The sequence below is a fragment of the Phodopus roborovskii genome, unplaced genomic scaffold (assembly GCF_943737965.1).
Source record: "Phodopus roborovskii unplaced genomic scaffold, PHOROB, whole genome shotgun sequence".
Taxonomy (NCBI): Eukaryota; Metazoa; Chordata; class Mammalia; order Rodentia; family Cricetidae; genus Phodopus; species Phodopus roborovskii.
The window spans coordinates 25,978,987-26,005,056 of NW_026126558.1; the positions used below are offsets into that span (position 1 = coordinate 25,978,987).

Below are 26,070 nucleotides of genomic sequence, written 5' to 3' on the forward strand. Positions count from 1 at the left end.
ATTGGAGAGATTAGTCAGTGGTTAGAGTACTTGCTGCATTAACAGTGTGCATGGAGACAGGTGTTCAGTTACCCTGAACCTATAAAAAAGCGGGGTTAGTTGAACAGCCTGCTTGCAATTCTACTGTTATGAAGGAAGAGACAGGGGATCCTGGAGGAGGATGGCTAGCTAGACTAGTGGCATAGTATAAGCGAGCTCTGAATTCAGTTGAGATGCCTTGTGTGTATGCCTATGTATAAAGTGGAAGATTGAGGAAGATTTTCCATGTCAGTGTGAAAGACATGCACTCACATATAAACATGAAAAATGGGGCCTGTGACTAAATTAATGTTATCTAACAGCTCCACCTACAAAAATCTATCCATAAAGTATGTATGATAAATAACTGCATGTATATGCTCATAAGGTTGAAGCCTTTGGGAAACACAATTTAGTCAAAACTAAGCAAAAGAAATGATCACTATGATGAAGCTAGGATGTTGTGTATATATGTAGCAGGCAGTATGAGGTAGTAATTAAAATAAAACACACCTTTTGTCTTTTGACTAAGAAACAATGTGCCCTTTTATTACCAGATTTTAGCACTTCACAGAGTAGGCAGCAAATGGTTATTTTCTCCCTTCTTGGTGGTTGCAGAGAAATGAAGTTGGCTTTATGTGGGATGGTGCTTCTTTATTTACTATGTTCTTTGCATCATGAACACCTTGCACCATGTTTCAACAACTGATTGGTCTGAATATTGAAATCACGGATATTGAGTCAGCATAGATTTTTCTCTCTTTGAGGAACTGTTTGCTTCACTCAGTGAAACAATCAGGTCTTTATCTTCCATTATTCTTTTAAGGAACTGGTTGTCAATCTTCTCTTCATTCTTGCCAGCCTGTAGATTTTGAAACCAAAAGAGCATATAACTTGAAGGTAGAGGCCGCCAATGTACACATTGATCCGAAGTTCATCAGTAATGGACCTTTCAAGGACACTGTGACAGTCAAGATTGCAGTAGAAGATGCTGATGAGCCTCCCATGTTCTTGGCCCCAAGTTATATCCATGAAGTCCAAGAAAATGCAGCAGCTGGCACTGTGGTTGGGAGAGTACATGCCAAAGACCCGGATGCTGCCAACAGCCCAATAAGGTACACATGAATTTATCTTAAGAACACACACTGGAAACTTTCGAGGCAGGAAGTTTGGGAAGAGTCTTACAGAAACCATAGGAAATATACCAAGAACCAAGAATCATTTTAAAATATACCAAGGTTCAATAGATTTCAAGAAAAGTTAAGATATACCAGATATGAGTCCACTTCATTTCTGCTACTAACATTTTGACTAGGCTTCAAGCTACATTAGTGTGTTCTCTCTGAAACAGATTCTTAATTTATGCTAGCTGATATAACCGTTAGCTGGGTCTACATGCCTTCTGGAACTGGGATACAATAGAAATAGTTATTATGAAATAATTATAGTAATTATCTTGTGTTTTATATCTTCTTAAGCACCACTGACTATAGTACATGTATGATCCAATTTATCTTCTCAGGATTGTTGTTATATAAACTATAGCCTCTTAAATTGATCAAAAATTTGGGTTCTACAAGACGAAATCAACAGGATGGAATTTGTGAGCTGTTAACAAGTCATTAGAAATCTCTAATCCCTACTTAGCATTTTGCAAAAGTAATAGAATGTTTCTGTTATTCTGAAAAAAATATGCAGAATTCTGCCTGTCCTTCCCACCATTGACTAGACCTGCTGAGCCATAAGGCTGATGACGAAGAGGGAGTTGTAATGGGAATAAGGCTGAAAAGGGATTTGAACCATAGATGTAAGACATTTATGGGGCACAAATATGAAGTTGTGTGAAGTTCAGTTCCATAGACTGGATTGTCTTTTGCCCTCTACATAGCCACTCCTCTTTTTTCTTTCTTCCATCTGCTTCCTCAGGATCTCTCTGCCTCCAAGCTCCCAGGCATCATAATCCTATTAACCTTGTAGTCAAAGTGACTGCTATGAAATGCACATCCTAATATCATATGATTGAAAAGCAGAAAAACTTTGTAACTGAATCATATCTCACTAATTCCCCTTCATTTTAATATAGTATCTTATTTAAAGATCTTCTTCAACCCCCAAACCCAGCTTAGTCATTCTCTAAAGCAAGGGTGCTAACCCTTAATTCCCACCCTTTACATGTTCCGTCTTCAAACTGAAATCTCTGCTTTCCAAGTTGCATTGTCACACTTATTATGCTCACCTCAAAAGGGGTTTGTGCCTGTCTTATCTAAGCATCCTTTTAGCTGAATCCAGACACCATTTTCTTTTATCTTTCCCTTTCTCTCTCCTTCCTTTTATCCATCCTCTCCTTTCCTCATTTGCTTTATTACTTATTTCACTATGAAAAAAAAAATCCATATCAAAAAGTGTAGTATACATCCTTTTAAAACATGCAGGTATTTAGTTTCTCTCAAGTAAGCTAAATGCCACATGCAATATTAGATAACTGGATGTTTCCAAATAGTATCTTTTGAGTAATCAAGAAAATTGTAGATTATATCTAAAATTCATTTTTACTGCCAAAAAATATTCCATTGATTGAATACACAGTATCTTTTTATCTATATGTCACTTGTATGGACATTCATATCCCCTTATTTGTTGGGTTTTAGAGATACAGATTCTGTTTACACTGTTCCACAAATCTTTGATACATGCATGGTCTTTCTCTTATCTGTGAACTAGAATTAGAATTGCTTATTCATGATGCAACCCTGTGTTAAAATTTCTGAGAAGCTGCCAAATTTTTCCAAAATACTTGCAGCAGTTTCTATGGTGTCAGCTATGTGGCTTATATCCTTTGATTCTAGGAACCTCAGTAAATTCCAGACCACATGACATGTTTGCTTCACTGATAGCTACTATTAAGAAGTACCCATGTAGACACCCACATAGTAACAGACTATATCTTCTAGAAAAGCTGAAAAACAAAAAACAACACCTGTCTAAATACTTTTCCCATTTTATAATTGAATTAACTATAATTTTATTATTGAATTATAAGAGTTCATTATATAATCTGACTGCCATTCGTTGGTAAATATTTTCTCTCATTTTGTGAGCTGCCTCTAAATTTTTCTGACAGTTATTTTAGAGGTGAAACTTCTTTTAATTATAATTAATTCCACTCTTTTCCTCCTTGATTGTTTCCACTTCACTTGTGAGATATAAGAAATTTGAGCCTATTTTAGACAACCTTAAAACTATTTTGCCTATATTTCTTTTGAAGAAATCGTATAGTTTTATATTTTTATTTCAAATTGATTTCTGGGTGTTATAGGGGAGAAGTTCATCATGTTGTTTGTGTGCCATATTCACATTCTGGACTTTCAACTTGGGTGCCTTCTTATGTGAGTTCATCAATAGTAAATAAAGGAATAAAGGGACACATGAAATTTTGTGATTTTAATTTTCAGGAATAAAGATAAACTAAGGGGACATTATCTTTGGTGAAATAAGCCAGGGGTGGGGGGATCAACTAACTAACCAAAGCAAAGGATAGCAGATAATATATGATCTCATTCATATGTAGAATCTGTAATCTCAGACAAAATTTCTGTGGAGTGATGATTAGACTAGATGGCCTGGAAACATGAGAAGAGTTTGGTAAATAAACTAAGCATTATAGTTAAATAGAATAAACTCCAATGTCTTGGTGCACAATAATATGACTATCACTAACAATAACAATCTGGATACCTTATTAAATATCTTGAAAAGGGTTTGAATATTTGTATGGAAGACATGATGTTTAAGATGATGAAGTGATAGTGATTTGGAGTTGAGAAGTGTACAATGTAATATTTACTGAAGCACCATCAAAACCATTCAATTCTACAATTCTTACATAAAAAAACCAACAAATCTCTGCAAAGCTGTAGCAACAGAAACGATCCCTAAAATCATGGAGATATTAATATGAAAAAAATTTACAAAAGGTCATGGAATATATACAATTCATAAAAGAAAATTGGGACACAAGATGTAGTTTGGTTGGTAGAATTTATGCCTAGTGTACCCGAGGCCCTGGGTTTGATCTGAAAGCAGAGCATAAATAGGATATAGAGGTGTGGATCTGTAATCCCAATCACAGTCCTCCAGAGGTGGCAGCTGAAGGATCAGATGTCATCCTTGGCCACATATTAAATTTGAGTCCATTCTGGGCTACATGAGATTCCTTTTAACAAACAAACAAACAAAAAAAAATACAACATGATTGAAGATTATGTACTACATTTTAGAATATTATCCACATTGACGAGATATACCATTTTTGAATATTTTCTTAGAATCTGGACAATATATCCTCGGGGACATAATATGACGTGCTTAAACTCACATAACCAGTTTGGAGACTGAACTTTAATCCAGCTTCACTCTGCTGTCTTAGATATGTGCAAAAACATGTGACTATTCAGTTCTTTTGGAAAATGAAGCTCCTTATGTGATGGCAGGAGACCATTCCTGTGCCTCTAACTGCTTCAAAATGTTCATAGTTATGAATTAATGCAACTACATTTTGACCTAGAATATCAAGGTGTTTTGGGAAACTTTTAGAGGAACAACAATACAAAGACACATGGAGAAACTGCTTATTTTCTCTGCATTTTATTGTTTCCAGGGACCCAAATCTGCCACCCATGTATTTGGGTCATGTTTTCAGTAGTAGCTGTTCTGTGCATAGAGGCAATTTCCACATCTATAATTATCCACAGATTCTCAATAACCAAGTAAAGCCAAGTCCCTGCCCTTTCCACTTGGATTTCCATTCTTAGAAATGTCAGGCAAATTACAAGTGGACACACAATTTTATACTGAATGTACTTAGTACTGATTATTCTCTCCATCTTTACAGGTATTTGTTAGTTTGGACATGAAGTTAGGACTTTATACTATTATTTAGACACTTGATAAGTGTGTGTGTGTGTGTGTGTGTGTGTGTGAGTGTGTGTGTGTGTGTGTGTCTGTGTATAAGTACATATGTTGGGTATATGTATATGTGTTTTCACATGAGGGTGCACATACATCTGTCCACATGTACATCTATAAGTCAGAGGTCAATGTTGGCTGTCCACGTCTGTTCCTCTCCACCTTAATTTCTATTGATGTAGAGTGTTTTACTGGAGCTGCAGGTCACAAATTGGTTAGACTGTCTGGATACTAAACACCAAGTGTCTGTCTGTCTTTGTCACCCAGCACTGGTGTTGTAGATGAGGTACCATTATTGGCCTTTATGTGGGTAATGAGGATGTGAATTCAGGCATTTTTACAGATGCAACAGTTACTTAAAAGTTACTTTGCTGACTGACCCATCTCACAGCATCTGACCACAACTCTGAGCATATTTGCAGATCTCTCTTCTCAGATTCTATATAGCATTTAACACATTTGTTTGTTTGTTTGTTTCTTTCTTTCTTTTTTACTGAAGCACTTTCTCTTCATGGTTTCCTTCATACTCACTCTTTTTTCATCTTGCCTGTTGTTTTGTTTAGTATTTGATCATTTATCAAACACTGGGGCTCCTACCCATTTCTAGGAATTTCACTCATGCTATGATTGAATTGAGTTGCTGTTTCACATTCTTTGCCTCTGGCCTGATTTTTCATTTTGATTCTAATTCTGAATGTATGAGAATATATACTGTTAATTTTTATCCTTTGTTGTTTTTTTCTTCACTGACTTACTCATTCTTCCTAAAGATATTCGTGGGCAAAGATAAACATATAGATCAGTGATAGAGAGCCTTGAAAGCATCAACCATCACTAATGCTTTAAAATACACATATTCTATAAATTCCAGGAAAACATTCACAAAACATCTAAGAACTAAAAACTATCCACTTTTGAGGTCTAGCATGCTGTTTATGTGAACACAATTTATCTTTGTTCTTCTCCACTCTGGAGTTGGTGTGGTGAAATGAATTAGTGGCACCTTTCAAGCTGGGCAGACCTATTAAAACTAAGTTGCTGGTATGTGCCAAGTCTGACTACGTTATTTTACTTTACCTCAAGCACAGACAGGTTACTTTTAGCTGACCTTACAGTAAAGACATCTTCATAATAATCTGAGAATCCTTTCATATTTGTTTGAAAGAGACAAATTCTGAGTGAGTAAGACTTGGTAAAACCTTTGAACTTTACTGTTAAGCACATCACAATCAGTGAGGTACAAAGAGGATGACCTACAAATAACTGGATGAACCTTGTTTTTATTTGCACCTTGGAATTCAGAACCAAATTTCCTATAGATGTCTGTAACTAACAAAACAAAATAAAACAAAAACATGCAAAATACAGCAAGCACTTTTTTAAAATGTAGAAAATACTGATGATCTTTGATGATGAATTTAAATAAATATGAAACTATTTAATATTTCATGTGTCAAAATTTGGCAAAGGTTTGATACATTTGTGACTTTCTGAGTAGTTTGGGAGTGAGACAAATTCACTCCCCAAATGCAATTTCATAAATATTCAGATAGTGGGTGATTATAGTAAATATGGAGAAATATGCAGCACATTATTATACTTCTCAATCAAATATGCTAAACAGCATTTTCATTCATTGTACTGGATAAAGAAGTCCAATGTACCAAAAATGATTTCTATAAAATATTCATACATAAGTTCTGAAAACTAAATTTGATTAAAAAGAAAACCTGAGTCATGAGATCAGATGGGAAAAAAAGTTGCTTTAAATATAACATGGAAAAAATATTCAAATATTAAGCTTCTCTGAATGTCTTGGTCTAATTTTCTCATTTGCATTCTACTTAGGTATTCAATTGATCGTCATACTGACCTCGACAGGTTTTTCACAATCAATCCAGAGGATGGTTTTATTAAAACCACGAAACCTCTAGATAGAGAGGAAACCGCCTGGCTCAACATCTCTGTCTTTGCAGCAGAAATCCGTAAGTATTCTCCGAAGGGCTTTCATTTGACCTTGCTAAATATTGATTCTTCTGACTCTAGTCTATAAAATAAAACTGATGAGATGGGTTTCTGGTTTGTTTTATATTTTTTATTCCTTTTATTGAAAATAGTTTTTTTTCCTCACATAATATATTTGCATTACATTTCTCTTCCCTGTGCTGTTCTCAGTCCCTCTCCGCCTCCCCTCCCATTGGTATCCACTCCCTTTCTGTCTCTCCTTAAACAACAAATGGGCTTCTAAGGGACAATAGTAAAATAAAATTTAGTAAGATGAAACAAAATGTAACACATTTGTATTGAACAAAATAAACCAACAGAAGAAAAGGATTCCCAGATAAGGCACATATAACAGATACCCGCTTGCTCAGGAATATCATAAACTCATCAAACTGGAGGCCATAATCAGACCTCTGTTGCAGACCTAGTTCAGACCCTTACAACCATTGTGCATGCTGTGTCAGTCTTTAGGAGTTCATATTAACTTTCAGGTTGATTAAGATGCCCTTGTTTTCTTGGTATCTTCCAACTGATTTTGTTCTTACATCCCTTATGCCTCTTCTGCAGGATTCTTTGAGCCCTGAGGGGGAGGTATTTGATGCTCATATCCCTTTTAGGGATGAGTTTTCTAGGCTCTCTCATTTTCTGCTGACTGTGGGTCTCTGTATTTGTTCCCATCTGCTACAGGATGAAGTTTCTCTGATGATGGTTAAGCAAGGCACTGATCTAAGATTAACTCAAAATGCCAGTAGGAGTCATTTTGCTGTTACATTTTATTTATTTATTTTTAGGGCAGTAGTATTTTGTTTTACCCCAGGTCCTTGGGGGTTATTATTATAATTATTTTTTGGTCTTTAAATTTTGTTTTTAATTGTGCATGTTAGAAAGATAATTAGCCAAGTAGAAATGTTTTCATTTTCTTTGGAAGCTTTGTGTGCTCATTCAGAACGTGGCTTATTAATCAGGGTTCTCAAGAATCCAGTAGTTGTGTCATCTACCAGACTGGATGTTTCAGTTGATCTCCCAAATATATGGACATCCTGAAGAAGTAGGCTCTAATGCTAGTGAAGGATTGGCCTTGCTAGTAAGGGTGATTGCAAGCAGACAATGAGAGACAGAGCTTTTTTTCTTTTGTGGTGTTTTTTGTTGTTGTTGTTTTGTTATGTTTTTTTTAATGCCACTAGCAAAATGTGTGGTTCAAATTAAAGTTGGATCTTTCCAATCAGAAGATCTGGATTAAGGGTTTATATTTCTACCTCGAAGATCCAGTTTAAAAGTGTGTCTTCCCACTTCAAATTATTTAATTAAGAAAAAAATCTCTCCCAAATACGCCTAGTCATTTGGGTTTTAGTTAATTGCAGATGTAATCAACTTGACAACCAAGAAAGCCATCATAGATGGCTTAAATCCTTCAGAAGTTTAAAACTTTTGGTCATCATGTTAAACTTGAGGCATTTTGCATTTTCTTGAAGGTGATCATATATCAAGTTCTTTCAATACATCTGTAGCTGGCTTATCATAATAAAGGTTTTTAGAGCCCCAGATTCAATAGATCTGCCCTAGTGTCCAATAATTTATATGAGCAACAAATAACCATGTGGATCTGATGCTACACTTGGGAAATCCACTTGGAGAATCATGATAATAAACTACTTTCTAGAAGGACTGGGTTCAATTAGCAACCTTTAGAATTATTGTTAGTCACTGTAGGAAAATGTTTTAGTATTTCCTAGTTTAGGCATGACATTTATTCTGGGAATCCTTCCACATAATTTCACACACTTCAGTTTTGAGATAGCTTTTGTGCCAACAATCCATGTGTTAGACACCCCTCCCCCAGTTCTGTAAGAAGTACTCAGGGAGAATAACTTAAGAGGAAGAGCAATTTAGTTGTGCCCATAGATTCAGAGTTTCATACCAGAGTCCCCTTGCTCCATTCCCACCAACCTGTAAGGAGGCAGAACAATTTTGGGCAAAATGCTACAAAGCCAAGATGCTCATGTCTTGGTAGACATGAAGTATGCCCTAGCGACATCATTCTTTAACTTGACCCTACTATACTTTTCATTATTTTCCTAATAATACCACAATACAACAAAACCATCGATAGATACTTAATTACACCAGATACCTGTGTATCAAATCTCTCCCCAAAGACCATGAACTTTAAACCAACTCCTAAATATATAAATGTGTCCAAACATTTTTTATTCAAACCATCATTATTTATTTCTTAGAAGAGCATATTTAGGTGTTAAACACTTGCTCACTTTGAGAATTATAACGGACCATTATATGCTCTTATTTGGTATGTGTTTACTGTCTTAATTCTCTTTTCCCAGACAACAGACATCAGGAAGCCAAAGTCCCAGTGGCCATCAGGATACTAGATGTTAATGACAATGCTCCTAAGTTTGCTGCCCCTTATGAAGGCTTTATTTGTGAGAGTGATCAGACAAAACCACTCTCCAACCAGGTAAGTCTGGCTTCCCCTGTCCTGGCCATAGGCCATGCATTTGAAAGAGGATTTTGTAATCATTAACTTGAGTTAGCTCCCTGTTTCTAAAAAATATTTCTTGTCTTAGTACTGCTTTTAAGTAATTTTAAGATCAGAGTTTTAGACTGCTGGGAAATTCTAGATAAATGATATGCTGGTATCATCATCATGATTTATTTACAAGCCACCCTTCTCTTTCAGCCAATAGTTACAGTTAGTGCAGATGACCAGGACGACACAGCCAATGGACCAAGATTTATCTTCAGCCTACCCCCTGAAATCATTCACAACCCAAATTTCACAGTCAGAGACAACAGAGGTTAGTGCTAAAATTCTTATGCATGCAGAGATGTAAAAATGGAAAACAAATGCCTTTCATATCACACAGCACAAATATTTTCACAAATCTAGTTATGCCTTCCTCTTGAAGAAAAACAAGGAATAATAATGCCAGTTCTATTTTGACACACAAATTCATTTGATACATGTGAGTAAGTGAGTAATTTTATTTTCCGTGTATGTGTGTGTGTGTGTGTGTGTGTGTGTGTGTGTGTTTGTGTGTGTGTGTTGGCTTTGATATTCATGAAGCAGTGGGGAAACCAAATGGGAAAGCTTACAGGGTCAATATGCAAACAACTCCATTTATCTAATTTTTAAAAAGGGATTGATAAACCCTTCAGGGGATGCATGGCTTTATGAATATTGATATCAAGTAAAGCATTAAAAGAGATTAGTTCAACTTTGTAAGGCAGCATAATCTTTCACACACAAGCTGTCCCCTCCAAACATAGTTGCAGTGCAGTGTGGCTGGCAGCAGAACTCCATATCTATAAGTTCTGACAGTGGTATTGCCAGAAGGGGTTAAAATGAAGCACTGTTCGTCCATTGCAAAAATACATGATAGTATTCACAGTAATTCTTGATTCTCATTCTGTCAGTCAAGGAGGATACAAACTTGCCCGTTGTTAGAAGGAGATGCTTTGAATGTAGAGGTCTGAGGTGACACAATCCCTGGACAAAGTTAGTGGCAGAATCATTGGTGAAGAATAAGTGATTATTTTGATTCACAGACCATTCTGTTATGCTCTGAGCATTTCTCTGTGGAAGTTGTGTATGTAATTCTGTGACAATGTCAGCCTGTGAAATGTAGAGAGCAATGCAACCAACCAGGATGGGCAAGAGAGGTAGGCCTTCTTGATATATTTAATAGCCCTATGCTATCAATGCAAAGTATATGTGTGTTGCTTTCCTCCTGAGTGAAAGACTAACAGCAGAGGTCTCAGGCTTATGGAAGAACACTGCTTCTTACCCATCGCTGTCATGTTTGCATCAGTACTGGAGCGTCAGCAGCTATGATCTAAGCACTATGTGGAGATTCCTAACCTATTCAGTTGATGTAATTATCATTACACAACAGGCAGTAGTTATTATTAGCATTCCCATTTGACAGGTGAGGAAAATGAAGCACAAAATCATTAAATAATTTGCCTAAACTTAACCATGCACTTAGAAAGTAGAGATGAGTTTTAAACCACATAGTCAAGGTTGATGTTACTACTTTAACTTCTTCCTGTGCTGATATTAAAGCAGAGCAACATTCCTTATGCTTCTTGGATCTGGAGGGAATGTGATTTGACATATTTTAATATTTTGTGAACTGACTAGAACATTTAATTATGGAACTTATAAATTAAGCATATATCAAAATGAGACTACAAGGAAAATGCCTGAGGTATTATGAAAGACACTTTTCTCTCTCAATACATTGATTTCTCAGATATGTGTTTTAAAGGAACCTTATAGTAAAGCCAGGGTTTAATTTTAAAATGGCCCTCATCATTTCAAAATAGCATCTTTATTTTGTATCTTTTTATTTTGTTCATAACCTTGACCTTCTTGGCTTTATGTGTAGGAGTAAGATCCTTTAGGAAATGATTGAACCAGACCTGTGATCCAGGCCTATAATCTCCTCTGCACTGAAGGTTGAGGTAGGAGGATTGCAAATTCAAGGACTTCCTAAACCACAGTGTGTTCAAGGAAAGCTTGCACCACTTAGCAAGGTCCCTTCTAAAAAACAAAGTTAACTAAGAGGGCTGGAGATATAGCTGAAAGCTAGTATTTTCAGGGTCTGCAAGAGGCACTAAGTTACAAGCTTCATTCCACAGTTTAGGAGATGTGATGGAAGGAGGGGAGTAGGGATGGAGGTATGGAGGTAGGAGGGATGGAGGGAGAGATGGTGGGAACTCTACAAAATCTAGGATATTTAAGACTTTTCAGCCAAAGGCATATACCTTCAGTTGGTACAGAGAGGAGTAATATAGTAATTTACTTTTGTCATGATGTCTCTCCATTAGAGGAGACCAGAGTGCAGGTGAGTATCAATTAAGAAGTACTTAGCAAAGCTGAGAAATGTCTACATAAAGATTTCATAAGACTTTCTGAGGTATCTATGTGTCTATATTTTAGCACGAGAGAATTCCTGCTTTAATTGCTAGAAATTTTCATCTTCCCAAACTAATTACCAATACTGATTTGGATTGACAACTTGTGTTATTTTCCCATTTTGCCATGTTAATATTAGTTTAGTTTTCACTTGCCTTTGTCAGTAGTGAGGAGGCTTGATCAGCTGTCTAGAAAACTCTGGTTGTGCTCATAGTTTCACCTGTGTGTTGCTGTAATCCCCAAATAACATTGAACATCAAATGCTTTGCTCTACTCCCAGTAAGATCTACATTTACAGCATTCCTCCTGCTGTTCTAGGCTTCGCTGAGTGGGCCAGCTTCAACTTTATCACCTGCTCAGTCTTTCATTTTTATTTATTTATTAATTTATTTGTGTGTGTGTGTGTGTGTGTGTGTGTGTGTGTGAAATCATATTTTGTTTCCATTAACCTCTGTAAACACTGTACTATGGCATATTGTTCTCAGGAGGTTTGTAAGTATTTTATTTTACAACAGTACTTTGTGGATGCCTTCTATAATTTCACAGAGATTATTTCACCACTGATGAGCCAGCCATCTACACAATCCATCTCCCTACCTTCTCTTTCAGGAGACTAATCTTACTATTGAGCTATACTTTTGTAGAGAATTGCTACTTCTTAAGAAAAATTACTTTATTAACTATGGCAAACAGTTAATGAAAACTCCTATGTTTAGTGCTATTACAGAATCTCAAAGCAAATGCAGTCCTATAATTATCATTTAATAGAGTTACTTTCTGCTGGCTCCTAAAAGTAATTACATATTGAAGTAATCCAAAAGAAATAATCACATTCCACATCCTATTAATAGCCTACTGAGTTACCAAATTTCTCAGCAGAGACTATTTTCCATAGAAAATAGGAGATAATGGTTTAGATCATGCTGTGTAAAAGTACCAAGTCACTTTCTCCATGAGTGTTTTCTTCCGTTATGCAGTATAAATAATCACTATTGTGTTTGCCGAAAGTCCTCCTAAGCATCGTTAGAGATATAAGAGGGAAACCCTCTTAGTACAAATTGGTCTTTTATTTCATTTCATCTTACTCTATCCTGTAGTTCCAGCTTTCAAGCTGGATGAGCAGGGATAAAGAAAGAACACCAGGTGGCTCTTTAACATGTGTGTCCATCTTGAGCTATTACTATCAGGAATGGGGTTGTTTGGGCAGATAAAGAGTCAGTGAAGTGAGCCCATTGAGATGCACATACTTTGAAACTGCCAGAATTAATGACATCTCTGAAAATACAAGGGAAGCATAATATATAAGAACAAGGGTGGAAAAAGACAGGGAATAATCCTTCTAATCCTGCCAGTTCTTCACAGCTATATAAAATCTTTTCAGGACCATTTTCACCCATTTCATCAAAGAGCACATAAGGATATATTATATGTGTTTTACAATTTCAGATGAGGCAATTGTCCAAAAGCAGTGATCTGTCCAAGATCATACTTGCAGTCAGTCATGAAATCAAGTTTAAATAGTTGGAAGTTCTTGCTTGGTACATGTGACAAGTTGGAAAGTACATAGAAATCTGTGGTATTTTGTAATTAATTCTCTTCTGTCTTATTTACTGCACAGTTAAATGAGAACAAGCCACAGAGACAAAAAATTTATAGTTCTGTCCATGAGTCTAGGATTCAGAGAATAGATGAAAAGAAAATGAAAAATGACTTTGATTTCCATTTCAATCATAGCCATAATAATTGTAAAATATATTTTCAATCAATTTTATGTTTTTTCTATTGCATAAGTAATACATATCCCTTATAGGAAAATTTGAAAATACAAGCAACAGAAATAAGATTAAAAATAATAAAAATAACATGGTGTACTGTAAAAATAAGTTAGTTATTTTTTACTATCCCCTTCTATCTGTTTTCTTTTCTTATTTTTTAATGAAAAGCAACTTAAACATCTGTCTTACACACAGCATGTGACATACATTGGTCTACATCAGAACATCAGTGTCGGTGCCTTCTAACTATGGTCCTATTCACCAAAGGACAACATTATCTGCTATTTATAAATTTTCATTTCTGCACACATTTGCTTGTTATGTTATTAACTCTTTTAGGGTGAATTCTTGGAATGCATTCTGTAGGCCAAACACATTTTTGTTTTGTTATATTTTCTATTTTACTTTTATTACAAATATTTTTTCATAAAATATACTTTGATGTCTTCCTAATATTCAAAGTGTTCATTTAGAATGTTTGCACCCCTCCAGCAAGGAGAAAATTGAACAAAAATAACAAAATAGTTTAGCATGAGAAATGTAATAAACTGTAACTATTCATATTCTGTCAATGTCAACACAAAATAATCACATAGATGTCTCATACGTCCTTGCTTGAATTATATAAATACACACAGGCAGTCATTGCTACTGTATCTCCTTTATAGTCGCTTTTATTTTACTTTGTAGATTCTGCAACATAATTTCTTCTGGGAGTCATTGCAGCCCCCACAGTTTTGAATCATCTTTTACATTAGCAGTTTAAGGCCAACTTATTTAAAATTTGCCTTATATTAGTATTACCTTCATTGCAATATACTGGTAAAATAAAATATTTTGTCTGGCTTCTGTAAATTTTTAGAAGGCTGGGTGTACATGTGGACTTCTAACAAAGCTGTGGGATGAGAAGCATTCTGTATATACTTTTGATTCCTTTTCTGTCTCTGCAACAAAGACTAGTTTTTAAGGGATTTTTTTTATTCTTGTTGTTTTTGTTTTTGTTTCTTTTCCTCTAAAGCATGAGGCTCTCTGGTTCTTCAAGTATGATGGGGTTCACATTTTCTTTCCAATCTGTTTTGGAAAAACTTAAAAGGAAATCAGTTTAATTGACACTTAACTATATAGTATGCAAAAATTAGCTGTGGACAAATTTGAATTATGTTTCTATTTGTATTTTTTTTCATGTTAATGTGAAAAGTGTTTCTCTTTTTTTCTTTGTGAAAAAAATCTCTGGGACATCATAAATAGAGGCAATATGGTATGAAGTTTACCCAATAAATGTTGCCTGCTTAACTCTATTGCCATCTAACCAATAGTAAAGGAGAAATATCACTAAAAGTCAAACCAGTTACTAAAAGAAATCTCGATAGCTTTATGTAGTGAAGCATGTTTGTAATTCCAGTCATTAAGAGGCTAGGGCTTTTGAAGACATCATAGGCTACACAGTGATTTCTAGGCCATCATAGCAAGACAATTCAGCCTTGTCCTGAAACCAAAGCAGAAAAAAGAAGACAAAAGAGTAATGTGTACATTATAAATAGAGATGGCATAGGTCAGATTAGGTTTGAAAGTAAGTAGTATGAGGAGATAGATTGGAAATATCTGACTATAAAAATGCTAGATCAGTATGTGGCAAATTGAAAACAGCAGCCTGGAAGGTGCTGCTGAGATGACAACTTGGGTAAGGAAACTTCTTTCTGTGTAGAGAAAAGAACCTGAGTCTGAATCCCCAGGATCTACACAAAAGTCTGGAATGTCCTTGTATGTCTGCCACCCCAATTTTGCAGGACAGAGATGGTCAGAACGTTGGAGCTTACTAGTCAACCACCCTAGCTTAAAGCTAAGTGCTTTAGATTTAGTGAGAAACTCTGTCTCAAGGGAATTATGTGTCAAACATTAGAATAGGACAACATTTGTCTTCTAATGGCCTCTGTATGTATGCCCACAACTCACCTACACACACACATACACCCACTTTAGAATATCCCCCTATGAACACAGAGGCATATATTCTTACAGTCATGCACACACAGGTGTACACACCTACATTTATGCACACACAGGTTCACACAACTTCAGACATGAATACACAGGCACATATACATAAACACTAAATAAGAAAAGTGTAGCACATTTTTGTTTGTTTTAGTCTTCTTTTCTTTTTTTCTTTTTTGCTCTTTGTTCTTTGGGAGCCCCCTCATGCAATTTACAAATGTATACATAGAGGCTTATTCTTAGGAATGACTGGTCTTAGGTTGGCTTGTTTCTGGCCAGATTTTCTGAACTTAAATTATCCATTTACATTTCAACTCTGGGTTTTTACCTCTCTCTATTCTCTATATCTTCCTTTATCACTTACTCCATATATAGCTGTGTGGCTGGACCATGGTTCTCTTCCTTTCCTCTCCGTTTTTCATTCCCCTCTTCTCCTTCTATTTTTTCTGTTTTCATTCCAGCTTCACCTATTTCTCTTCTGCCTAGCTATTGGCCACTCTTCTCTTTACTAGACTAATCTGGTATTTTATGCAAGAAAAGTATCACAGCTTCACAGGGCTAAGCAAATGCAACATAAAGGAATTCAACACATCCTTGTATCATTAAACAGATATTCCATAGCATATATGAATTTAGCACACATTGAAATAATATTCCACAACAGTGTAGAAACACATGAAATCATTTGTTCTACCAACACATACAGGGATCAACAAAACAGAGAATGAAACAAATCCTCGAACTCTGTTTTACAGAGACCACAAACATTCAAACTGTTTTTTTTTTTTTTTTTTTTTTGTTTCTTTTCTTTTTTTTTTTTGGTGGGCAGGAAAATACAAATTTACCACACCTAGAAGAAGAGACCCTGCTATATTAAAAAAGTCAAGAAAATGAGAATATATAAGGCCAATAAGTTCATCTTTGAACACACATATGTACACTGTAGACTTTGAAAATACTATTTTAATTTCTAATACTTATTTAATAATAATAACCTTCTTGATCAACAAATTTAAGCAAATTATTAAAAATATACAAACTTAAATGAGCATAAAAATAATTATGTAAAGTGAAACATGCTAATGATATTTATGTAATTGTATTTCATATTGCTTTCTGAAACTATGAAAGCTTAAAACTTTTCCAAGACTGTTGGGTAATATATATTCTCTCTCCACACAGACACATACACAGGCACACACACACACACACACACACACACACACACACACACACACACACACACCACACAATTTGACCTATTACCTTTCCTGGGGAAGATGCTAGTGACTTGATAATGAACTTTGACTAAGATGGATGGATCTACTTTTTCCCTAAGTGTATGATGAATTGGTATAACAGGTAACTTTGAGTGAGAAGGAAAGAATGTATCTCCCTAAGAGTAAGTCCTACTTTAAAATTCCCCAAATATTTATTGATCTCAAGAGCAAATTCTCAGACTAAACCATCTAAAGGGTCTTATAAATAGCCAGCGTGCTTCAGTTGTTCATGGAATGAGGGTTCTTCACCCTTACAGACTAGAAGGACAGAGAACCCAGGGTGGCAAGGGAAACCTTCCCTCTGATGTCAATATAGAAACAGCATAATATTTTAGTTCTTTCTGCCATGCTTTCTTTGATCATATTTTCATAGGCAGGAGCTGTGCCTTTTTCTGGCAATATGTTTTAGATTAATGCAAGACTTGATATCTAGTGCAGCTACATATCAAGTGCATCTTTCTGCAAGAATTTTCCCTTTTTGTGTCATATTTTATGCATCTCTGAATTGGGCTACATCATCATCATAATGCTTATATAAGAATCCCAACCTGGTGCCATGGAGACCATCACCATTAGGAAACTTTGAACTTTGTTAGTATAATGAAGAACTGTGCAGGTAAAAGTAGCATGCAATAAGGAGCCCATGTTTTAGATACAAAGTTTAGAAACCTGAATTTATTTTCTCCATTTATAGAAACATTGCAATCTGTGCAATATTTGCAAAGTTTTGTCAAAGTGGGGAAAAAGTCGAACTGGTTATCTATCTGCATCCAGAGTTGAAAATATTGAGCATCAGTAGAAAAAACCAAAATGCTTGAAAAACATTTAGTTATTCTGGGGAAATATATAACCTAGAACTGAAACACAAATTAGTTCCTTACTTACAGAATATGAACACTTCTTTGTAGATAGTTGTATTAGAAATTTCAGTGACATTTCTAGGAATTCACGTTTCTTCCCCATTAGTCTGCTACTCAGAGAGGAGTATGTGCAGAAAAATATTAATATTCTTCTAGCATCATCAACAGGCCAACATCACACTACACTAAGTACTTTTGTGAATAGAAGCAAAGTTAATTTTAAATATAATAATTTTATGTCAAAAATTAAATAACAAATATGGGGAAATTCAAGGTATAAACTACTTACGCTTGATTTTTGAGACTGAGTTTTTCTCTTTAAAGATTTTCATGGGTAGGAAACGGATCTATGAAATTTCAAAATAGAATAGTTAAAATTAATGCTGTATTTATCTTTTTGTGGTTCATCTTAGCTACCATTTTTTAAATCTATTCTTCTCATTAAATATGCCCACACCTAACCTTTTCTTTTACTTTCTAAATCCAAACTAAGGTCACTCTCAAAGACAGAGTGAGCGGCCAGCTACTTCAAATAATTCAAATGAAAAGTATACATAGTCATTTTTAAAATGCAGTGCTTGTTTAAGTAGGGAAAACATATTCTTATTGTTGTTAGTTTATTTCTTTTCCCATTGGTGCTTTTAGAACTGATTTTCATTTGTTTCTGACCATACTGTCTATTTCTGACCATGTTTGGATGGATCACAAAAATACCATTATAGGTTCTGATGCTAGTGATCAGAACTGCTCATCTGGAAAAGTCCATACTTCTGTGGGAGGTAGGGCAATGAGGACTTAGAGAGAATTTAAGCAGCTTAGATTATCTCAATAGTAGGTTAGATTGGTTGACAAGTCTCATATCTATGACCTTAACTCTTTATTAAGGGCCATGGATAGGCTTGGCTCTGGGTGTTAAGTTTTTGGTTGGCAGAGCCTGTGGGTTCTCTGGAAGACCAATCAGCCTAGACGGCAATCAATGAAGGATATTATATCATTTAGCTCCAGTAACCACTCTATGTTTCATGTGAGGTACCAGTAAGTTTCCTTGTTTTAAAAATGAGCAAGAAAGTCTCTAGAAAAGAAAAGAAAAAAAAATCATCACTGAAACTTACAATTAGTATATCTGGAATACTCATAGTCCAATTCTTTCCTATTCCTAGAACTGATACTAATCTCTGTGTGCATAAACATCCTTTACTAGAAGAGATTTTAAAAGAAGTTTTAGAGATCCTTCTGTTCTATCAATCAGAGATTGGACCTCAGTCAGCCAACCTGAACCTCTGATGAGCTTTTCTGTAATAATTTTGGTGTCTCTGAGAACAGTTGGCTTTACAGAAGATGACTCATCTTGGTTCAAATATTTCTGTGTTTACAGAACTATGTCACACACTAGTGTCTGAGTTTCAACTACTTTTGTGTAGAAGCCGGACTACTGTGATCTGAAGAGATATTCTTGCATCGATGAATAGTTGAAAAATAAATCTCAAGTTATGGTTTCTAAAAGTTTGTGAAAACAGAAAGAAAACTGATCCGTTCACATTATCTTCAGCCATATCATGGTACCAGAGTAGAACCTGCATAGTTTAACTAAGTCAACTTGCACTAGGAAGTTCACCCATATTATAGTTAGTTTGATCGATACATTTAATCAATGTTTTTATATATGAGCATTTTAATACTCATTTTATTCATTATATATAATGATATTTCAAGAAATTAAAATGGAGTAAATATTGTAAATTTTTAGTTGTGAGAATCTTATTTGAACACAGAAAAGTAGTAAAGAGACAATATGTTTAAAGAATTTATTATAGATACATTTAATTATGAAATGAAGAATAATTTCACCATGAATTTTAGATCATTATAAGGCGACCAACTTTTATTTGATTAGATTACTTTTCATTCCATTTTATGTAGTATATATAACTTTTCTTCAATTATAAAAGCACAGTATCCCAATCACACAAAATCCAGAAAATCCAGAAATGAGAGACACAGGCATTCTGTCTTGGGTTGGTTGAGTAGTCAGTGCAAGGCTGGAAAACCATCATCATAAAGCTTGCCAGAGTCAGTGACTAAATGAAGCTCAACTTCAGAACTACTCAGACTAGTGTGCTCAACCTAGTATGAGACAAGCTCTACCAAATAGGCCAAGTACAATAAATTACATTTTCCTTTACTTAAATCCCATCAATTTTTTTTCAAGATTCTTGGGTATATTTTTTGCTGCTGTGGGAACAAATTTATGGCCCTATCAACCCAGTTTAAGCTTGCCAGCTAGGTAACCTTGCTCTTTAGTATAAATTGCTGCTTTTTAACCTACAAATGGCCAGACCATACCAGCAGATCATAGTGTCACGTGCAATTTGATGGAGAACATTAAATTTCTGCTCCTTTAAAAAAAAAAAAAAAAAAAAAAAAGAACAATGTGTTCCTTACTTGTAAATATATCTTGTATTGGATTTTCGCCTGTAGAATGAACATGATGAAGTAGCACTGGGGAATAAAGGTTATAAAACATGGAGAAACATGAAAGCCAACATCTGGAGTTTAGTTAAACGTTTCCTGGGAACACGTTACATGATTTGCTCAGCAAATATTTATTAAATGCCTGCTGCGCATCTGACAGTAAAGAGCCTGAAATGAATCAGATAAAATCCCCCACTCTCTGGAAATCCCCAGTCTCATTGAGGTCAAAGTGGTGATGTCAACAAATCCTGAGAGATGTGCAGAATATGTACTTCTGTAGAAATAGGAATATAGAGTATGAAGATTCTCAATAGACAGGGGTAATGGAGCTGTTCAGAGGGAATCCTTAAGGGATGACTTTGAGATGTACTTTTGAGCTAGGAGAAATTCTACTTTTGTTATAAAAAAAATAGTTATTTGATGTGAGAGATCATTGGAAGAAAAGACAAGATAGATACAAAGCAGTGAGTGTTTGTTTAGAACCCAAGTGAGATCTCCAGGTTGTGCTGAACTGGTTCATTTGGGATGGCAGGATATGTTAACTGGGAAAACATGCTTAAGTATAGGAAAAGAAAGCACAATGTTCTGCTTTGCAGTCTTGGGCTGTGCAGTGTGGGTGACAGAGAGAACTGTTGAATCAGGATCAGATGACATGATTAAGGATTTGGTTGAGGAGGTTTGTTTGATTTTGAAAGAAACAAGAATGTGCTCCATGGTTAATCAAGTATTTGCACTTTCCTGAAGAGATTATCATGTGGTTCATGAGTGAGTTTGTGATTTTGGTGTGGAAGGATGTGGAATTGCTTTAGAAACTAAACACACAAATTGCCAAAGGACAAACCTTAAAAAGTCAATTTCTCCATTTGATGATTACATCATACTATCATGATATGTCATGACTTCTGTAAACATCTAGAAGAATTAACAAGCAAGAAATCCTCTAACTTTGCCTTCGGTAAAACAAAACATGTCTTCAAAGCTGGAAAGTGGCAGGCAACTGTGATTGGTATGGTCCTATGATGAAAACACACCATCTCTCTTCTTCAAACAGATAACACTGCAGGGGTATACGCCCGGCGCGGAGGGTTCAGTCGACAGAAGCAGGACTTTTACCTCCTGCCCATTGTGATCAGTGATGGTGGCATCCCACCCATGAGTAGCACTAATACCCTCACTATCAAAGTCTGTGGGTGTGATGTGAATGGAGCACTGCTGTCCTGTAATGCTGAGGCCTACATCCTGAATGCTGGCCTGAGCACCGGAGCACTTATTGCCATCCTTGCCTGCATTGTCATTCTCCTGGGTAAGGATTTTTCTGCTATATGATACAACCAATGCACATCCTTCGAATGGTTAATCCAGGACAGGGTGGTTACATGTACTGTACTGTATATGTATATTCACATAGTTTAAAACAAGCCACAAGTTGTGGCATCTCTCATGAATTCTATTGCAAAATGGGTAGAGTATGGGAATGGAAAATTTTTGCAGGAAGAGTTTAAGGAAAGTCATGATGAACATTTTACTTTGTATCATAAGACTGTAAGGCAGATTCCACCCCTAAGCTAGAAGGACATGGGAGAAAGTTTTATAGCTGAAGTATTTAGACAGAAACCTGTTATCTGAGGGAGGCTTTCTTTGAACAAACAAATAAACAATAAAAATGGTTAGAGAAAGACAAGAGATAGCGGAGCAGAAAGGATTGGTGCTGTGATGGATTGGTGAAGGAAGGAGAGAAAACAGCTAGCAGAAGCTGAGCTGTGACCTTCTAATTATCTACAACATCTATCTGCATGCCTCAGCTTATGGTGATGACTGTTAACATCTTCTGTAGCTGCTGGTGAGGTAGACCTCACCATCTTCTAATATCTTAACGTTTCAGAACTGGTAATTATTAAGATAGAACTTCAAATCCAGAGTCTGATATCAAACATATACATTTTCCTCTGAATGAATTAATAGTACCATCTCCATAGGAAATTGGCAGGAAAGTTGGTTCACCAGTTAATAGGTATTATCTTGGGAGTCAGACCCTATGGAAAACACCAAGAGACACTCTTTATGTTGGATGAATTCACAGCTTCTCGAGGAAATAATTCACAATCAAATAGAGGCACACAGTAGATTCTATGATTAGGACATGAGGTAGTATAGATACAGTTTAGAGAATGTCTAACATTGCCCAAGAAAGCCAGACACATGTTCCTAGAGGAGACATACAAATTCTGGAAGCAGAGTTTTATAGCTAATTAAAAAGGCTGGACTGTATGGGTGTTCCAAACAGGATAAAATTATCTTCCAAGAATTAATACTGGGCTGATATAGGTGCATACACCAAAACACAATAATAAATGTTGTGACGTCATGGTGCTGAAGCTAATAGACCTCTCTCATATCTGGTACGGGATACCAAGAAATGTCCCCTAAATGAATGACAAAAACAAACACAGAAAAACACATGTAAAAACAAACCCACTAGTTTGCCAAAAACAAAACAAAGAAACAAGCAAGCAAATAAATATATAAATAAATGTGAAAAGGAGTATTTTGGGATGGTGAATATGCTACAGCAAGTCACAGGGCTTTAGGGACCTTGTGAAATCTAAGTGTAGCTTCTCAACCCTGAAACTCAGAATCATATGACCTCAGAGAAGCTCTCACTCCAGTTGCCAAATACAGCTACAACCCTTGTTTTCAGTCTTGCTGAGTGTGTGCAAGTGTCTTCAAACAAAAGATTGTTGGAGCCTCCTGCTAGAAGTGGGGAGGACACAGAATCGATAAAGAATTAAGAAGAGTCTAGTGTTCCTTATAAATGATTGCTTGCTCTGGCAAGTAAGTGCTTAAGCCTAATGGAATACCTCTCCCAGAAAAAGACAGGGTTTCTTCACCTGTGCTTTTATGTGAACCTCTATTTTTATGCTCAAATAGGTGGTATATTTTTCTTCTGAGGTTTTTTTTTTTTTATAGTTGTCCTCTCCCCCACCCTTTATTATAAGGTTTCCTTTTGTATTATAGAGTGAAACCTTTGGACAGGAGCCTATTTTTGCCTCAGAAAGTTGAGTTCTAGTTTCTCTGAGCATTCTAATGTTCAGAGAAAACTTGATAGGAAACAAGTTATGAAAACTTGGAGAAGCCAGTTCCATCCATTTCCAGGAAACAATTGTCCTCACTGATTCTTAAGAGAACAGCCAAATAGTATTGGGATTTATTTGAAAAACATTCAAGATTATTTCAATCTGTCAGGTCGCAGGGCATGATACTCTCTGGGCAGACTCTCTTGATAGAGACAGGTCACAGTGGAGTTATTGGTGACTTCTGGAAAAGAGGTCATTTTCATACCATTCCAGGTTTTGAAGCAGAGCCCTCTGAAAAGAGTAGCCTGGGAGGTTGAGCTTAATTTTTGCTGACTTTATTTTTCTTTTCCTACAGTCATTGTTGTATTGTTTGTGACACTGAGGAGGCAAAAGAAAGAACCACTCATTGTGTTTGAGGAAGAGGATGTCCGTGAGAACATCATAACCTATGATGATGAAGGGGGTGGCGAGGAAGACACAGAAGCCTTCGACATCGCTACACTCCAGAATCCTGATGGTATCAATGGATTTATTCCTCGCAAAGATATCAAACCTGAGTATCAATACATGCCTAGACCTGGACTGCGACCAGCACCCAACAGTGTGGATGTAGATGACTTCATCAACACAAGAATACAGGAGGCAGATAATGACCCCACAGCCCCTCCTTATGACTCCATCCAAATCTATGGTTATGAGGGCAGGGGTTCTGTGGCAGGGTCCCTGAGCTCCTTAGAGTCTGCCACTACAGATTCAGACCTGGACTACGACTATCTCCAGAACTGGGGACCTCGCTTTAAGAAATTAGCAGACTTGTATGGCTCCAAAGACACTTTTGATGATGACTCTTAACAATAATGATACAAATTTGGCCTTAAGAACTGTGTCTGGCATTCTCAAGAATCTAGAAGATGTGTAAACAGGTATTTTTTTAAAACAAGGAAAGGCTCATTTAAAACAAGTAGAGTTTTACAGAGAGGAAACATTTAATAAAACTGCAAGGACATCAAAGTGGTAAATACTGTGAAGTACCTTTTCCCACTAAAAAAGCAAATACTGAAGTTGTTTACCCACTTCATTAGAGAAAAACCACTTGGCACACAAAATATTTAAATGAAGGAAAAGTCTACAGTGAACTTACAATGAAGGGAAATCGTCTATATGTTACGAACATCTAAGTCTCTCTTATTTTATTTTTTAATTTCTCAAAGAAGCTTCCACAAAATTAGAAAGGACAACAGTTCTGAGCTGTAATTTCGCCTTAAACTATGGACACTCTATCTGTAGTGCATTTTTAAACTTGAAATATATAATATCCAGCCAGCTTAAACCCATACAATGTATGTACAATACAATGTACAATTATGTCTCTTGAGCATCAACCTTGTTACTGCTGATTCTTGTAAATCTTTTTGCTTCTACTTTCATCCTAAACTAATACGTGCCAGATATAACTGTCTTGTTTCAGTGAGGAGCACCCTATTTCTATGTCATTTTTAATGTATCTATTTGTACAATTTTAAAGTTCTTATTTTAGTATACATACAAATATCAGTATTCTGACATGTACGGAAATGTTACAGCATCACACTTATATTTTATGAACATTGTACTGTTGCTTTAATATGAGCTTCAATATAAGAAGCAACCTTTGAAATAAAAAAAAGATTCTTTTTTAATTCTGGGTTTGATTCTTAACATTGAAAAATAAGGGTTTCTAATGATCCATTTATATTTCTAATTTAATTGTGATCTTTTAATAACCCTATTTATGATCTGTTATAGACTGCTGCTCTATTTGTTTATTTAAATCAAATATGTTTGAGTTTTTTAAGATAAGATTCTGTAACTTCATGTAAATTGGTTTTTTTTTGTACATTCTGGTTTTACATCCTGACTTTTCCTCGAGAATAACTTCTGAAGAAGGACTTTAGGGATTTAGACTAGCCTATGATTAGCCTATGATTTTTCAATATGTTATATAATATGCATTTAACCTGTGAACTCATAGTTATGAGAGACAAAATAATGAGTATTGTCAGACCTCTCGATGTTCTAGATATAGACTTGATACCGCACCTTGAGCATTGTAGAGTTGGAGGAGTGAATAGTCAAAACACACACCACTCTGATTTTCATTATGTAAATTTTATTAGGATAAAGTAAGATGACTGGCAGTTGAAAGTGCTCATTTTTCCTCCTGTAATTTTATTTTGTCTTACAGTAATAGGAAATTTCAAGTCTTCATGAGAGAAAGGGCAATTCACTTAGTTTTAGAAGATGTTTGGGGCCATGTGCTCGCGATGAGATCAGGGACCAATTTGAACAATGAAGGTTCATGTCATTTCATCTGTGCTTGCATCACAGTCATATGCAGTCACATAGTTTCCTGGGGATTGGAACTTCTGTGAAAGATGTTTCACTTGTTTAGTGGACCAAAGGTCCAGACAAAAAGCAATACTTGGGGAGACAACACACAGAATCATACTGCAAATACTTCTCCTACTTTTCTTGAAACACAGGGCACATTTTTTTTTCTTCTTGGATTGTGGATCATTTTGATTATTCTTTTCTTTATTGTGATTAGTTAATGACACCCTATTATATACTATTTTTTATGATAGTTATATTGCATAGGAAAAGAAATGATATTTATGATGTGCTCACTCCTAGTTTACTTCTCATTGA

At 35.6% G+C, this 26,070-nt stretch overlaps 1 protein-coding gene across 3 annotated transcripts in view; it reads left to right on the forward strand.

The window, feature by feature from the left end:
• Window positions 1-25,061, forward strand: part of Cdh11 (cadherin 11) — a 148,800-nt gene extending 123,739 nt beyond the window's left edge. For all 3 annotated transcript variants that reach the window (XM_051201851.1, XM_051201852.1, XM_051201853.1), the window contains exons 8-13: window positions 880-1,133; window positions 6,832-6,968; window positions 9,330-9,463; window positions 9,686-9,803; window positions 21,360-21,611; window positions 23,738-25,061. In XM_051201851.1, coding sequence (XP_051057808.1) covers window positions 880-1,133; window positions 6,832-6,968; window positions 9,330-9,463; window positions 9,686-9,803; window positions 21,360-21,611; window positions 23,738-24,234 — 1,392 coding nt within the window. In that variant the 3' untranslated portion in view covers window positions 24,235-25,061. The remainder of the gene's footprint in view (window positions 1-879; window positions 1,134-6,831; window positions 6,969-9,329; window positions 9,464-9,685; window positions 9,804-21,359; window positions 21,612-23,737) is intronic.
• The last annotated feature ends 1,009 nt before the right edge of the window (window positions 25,062-26,070 follow it).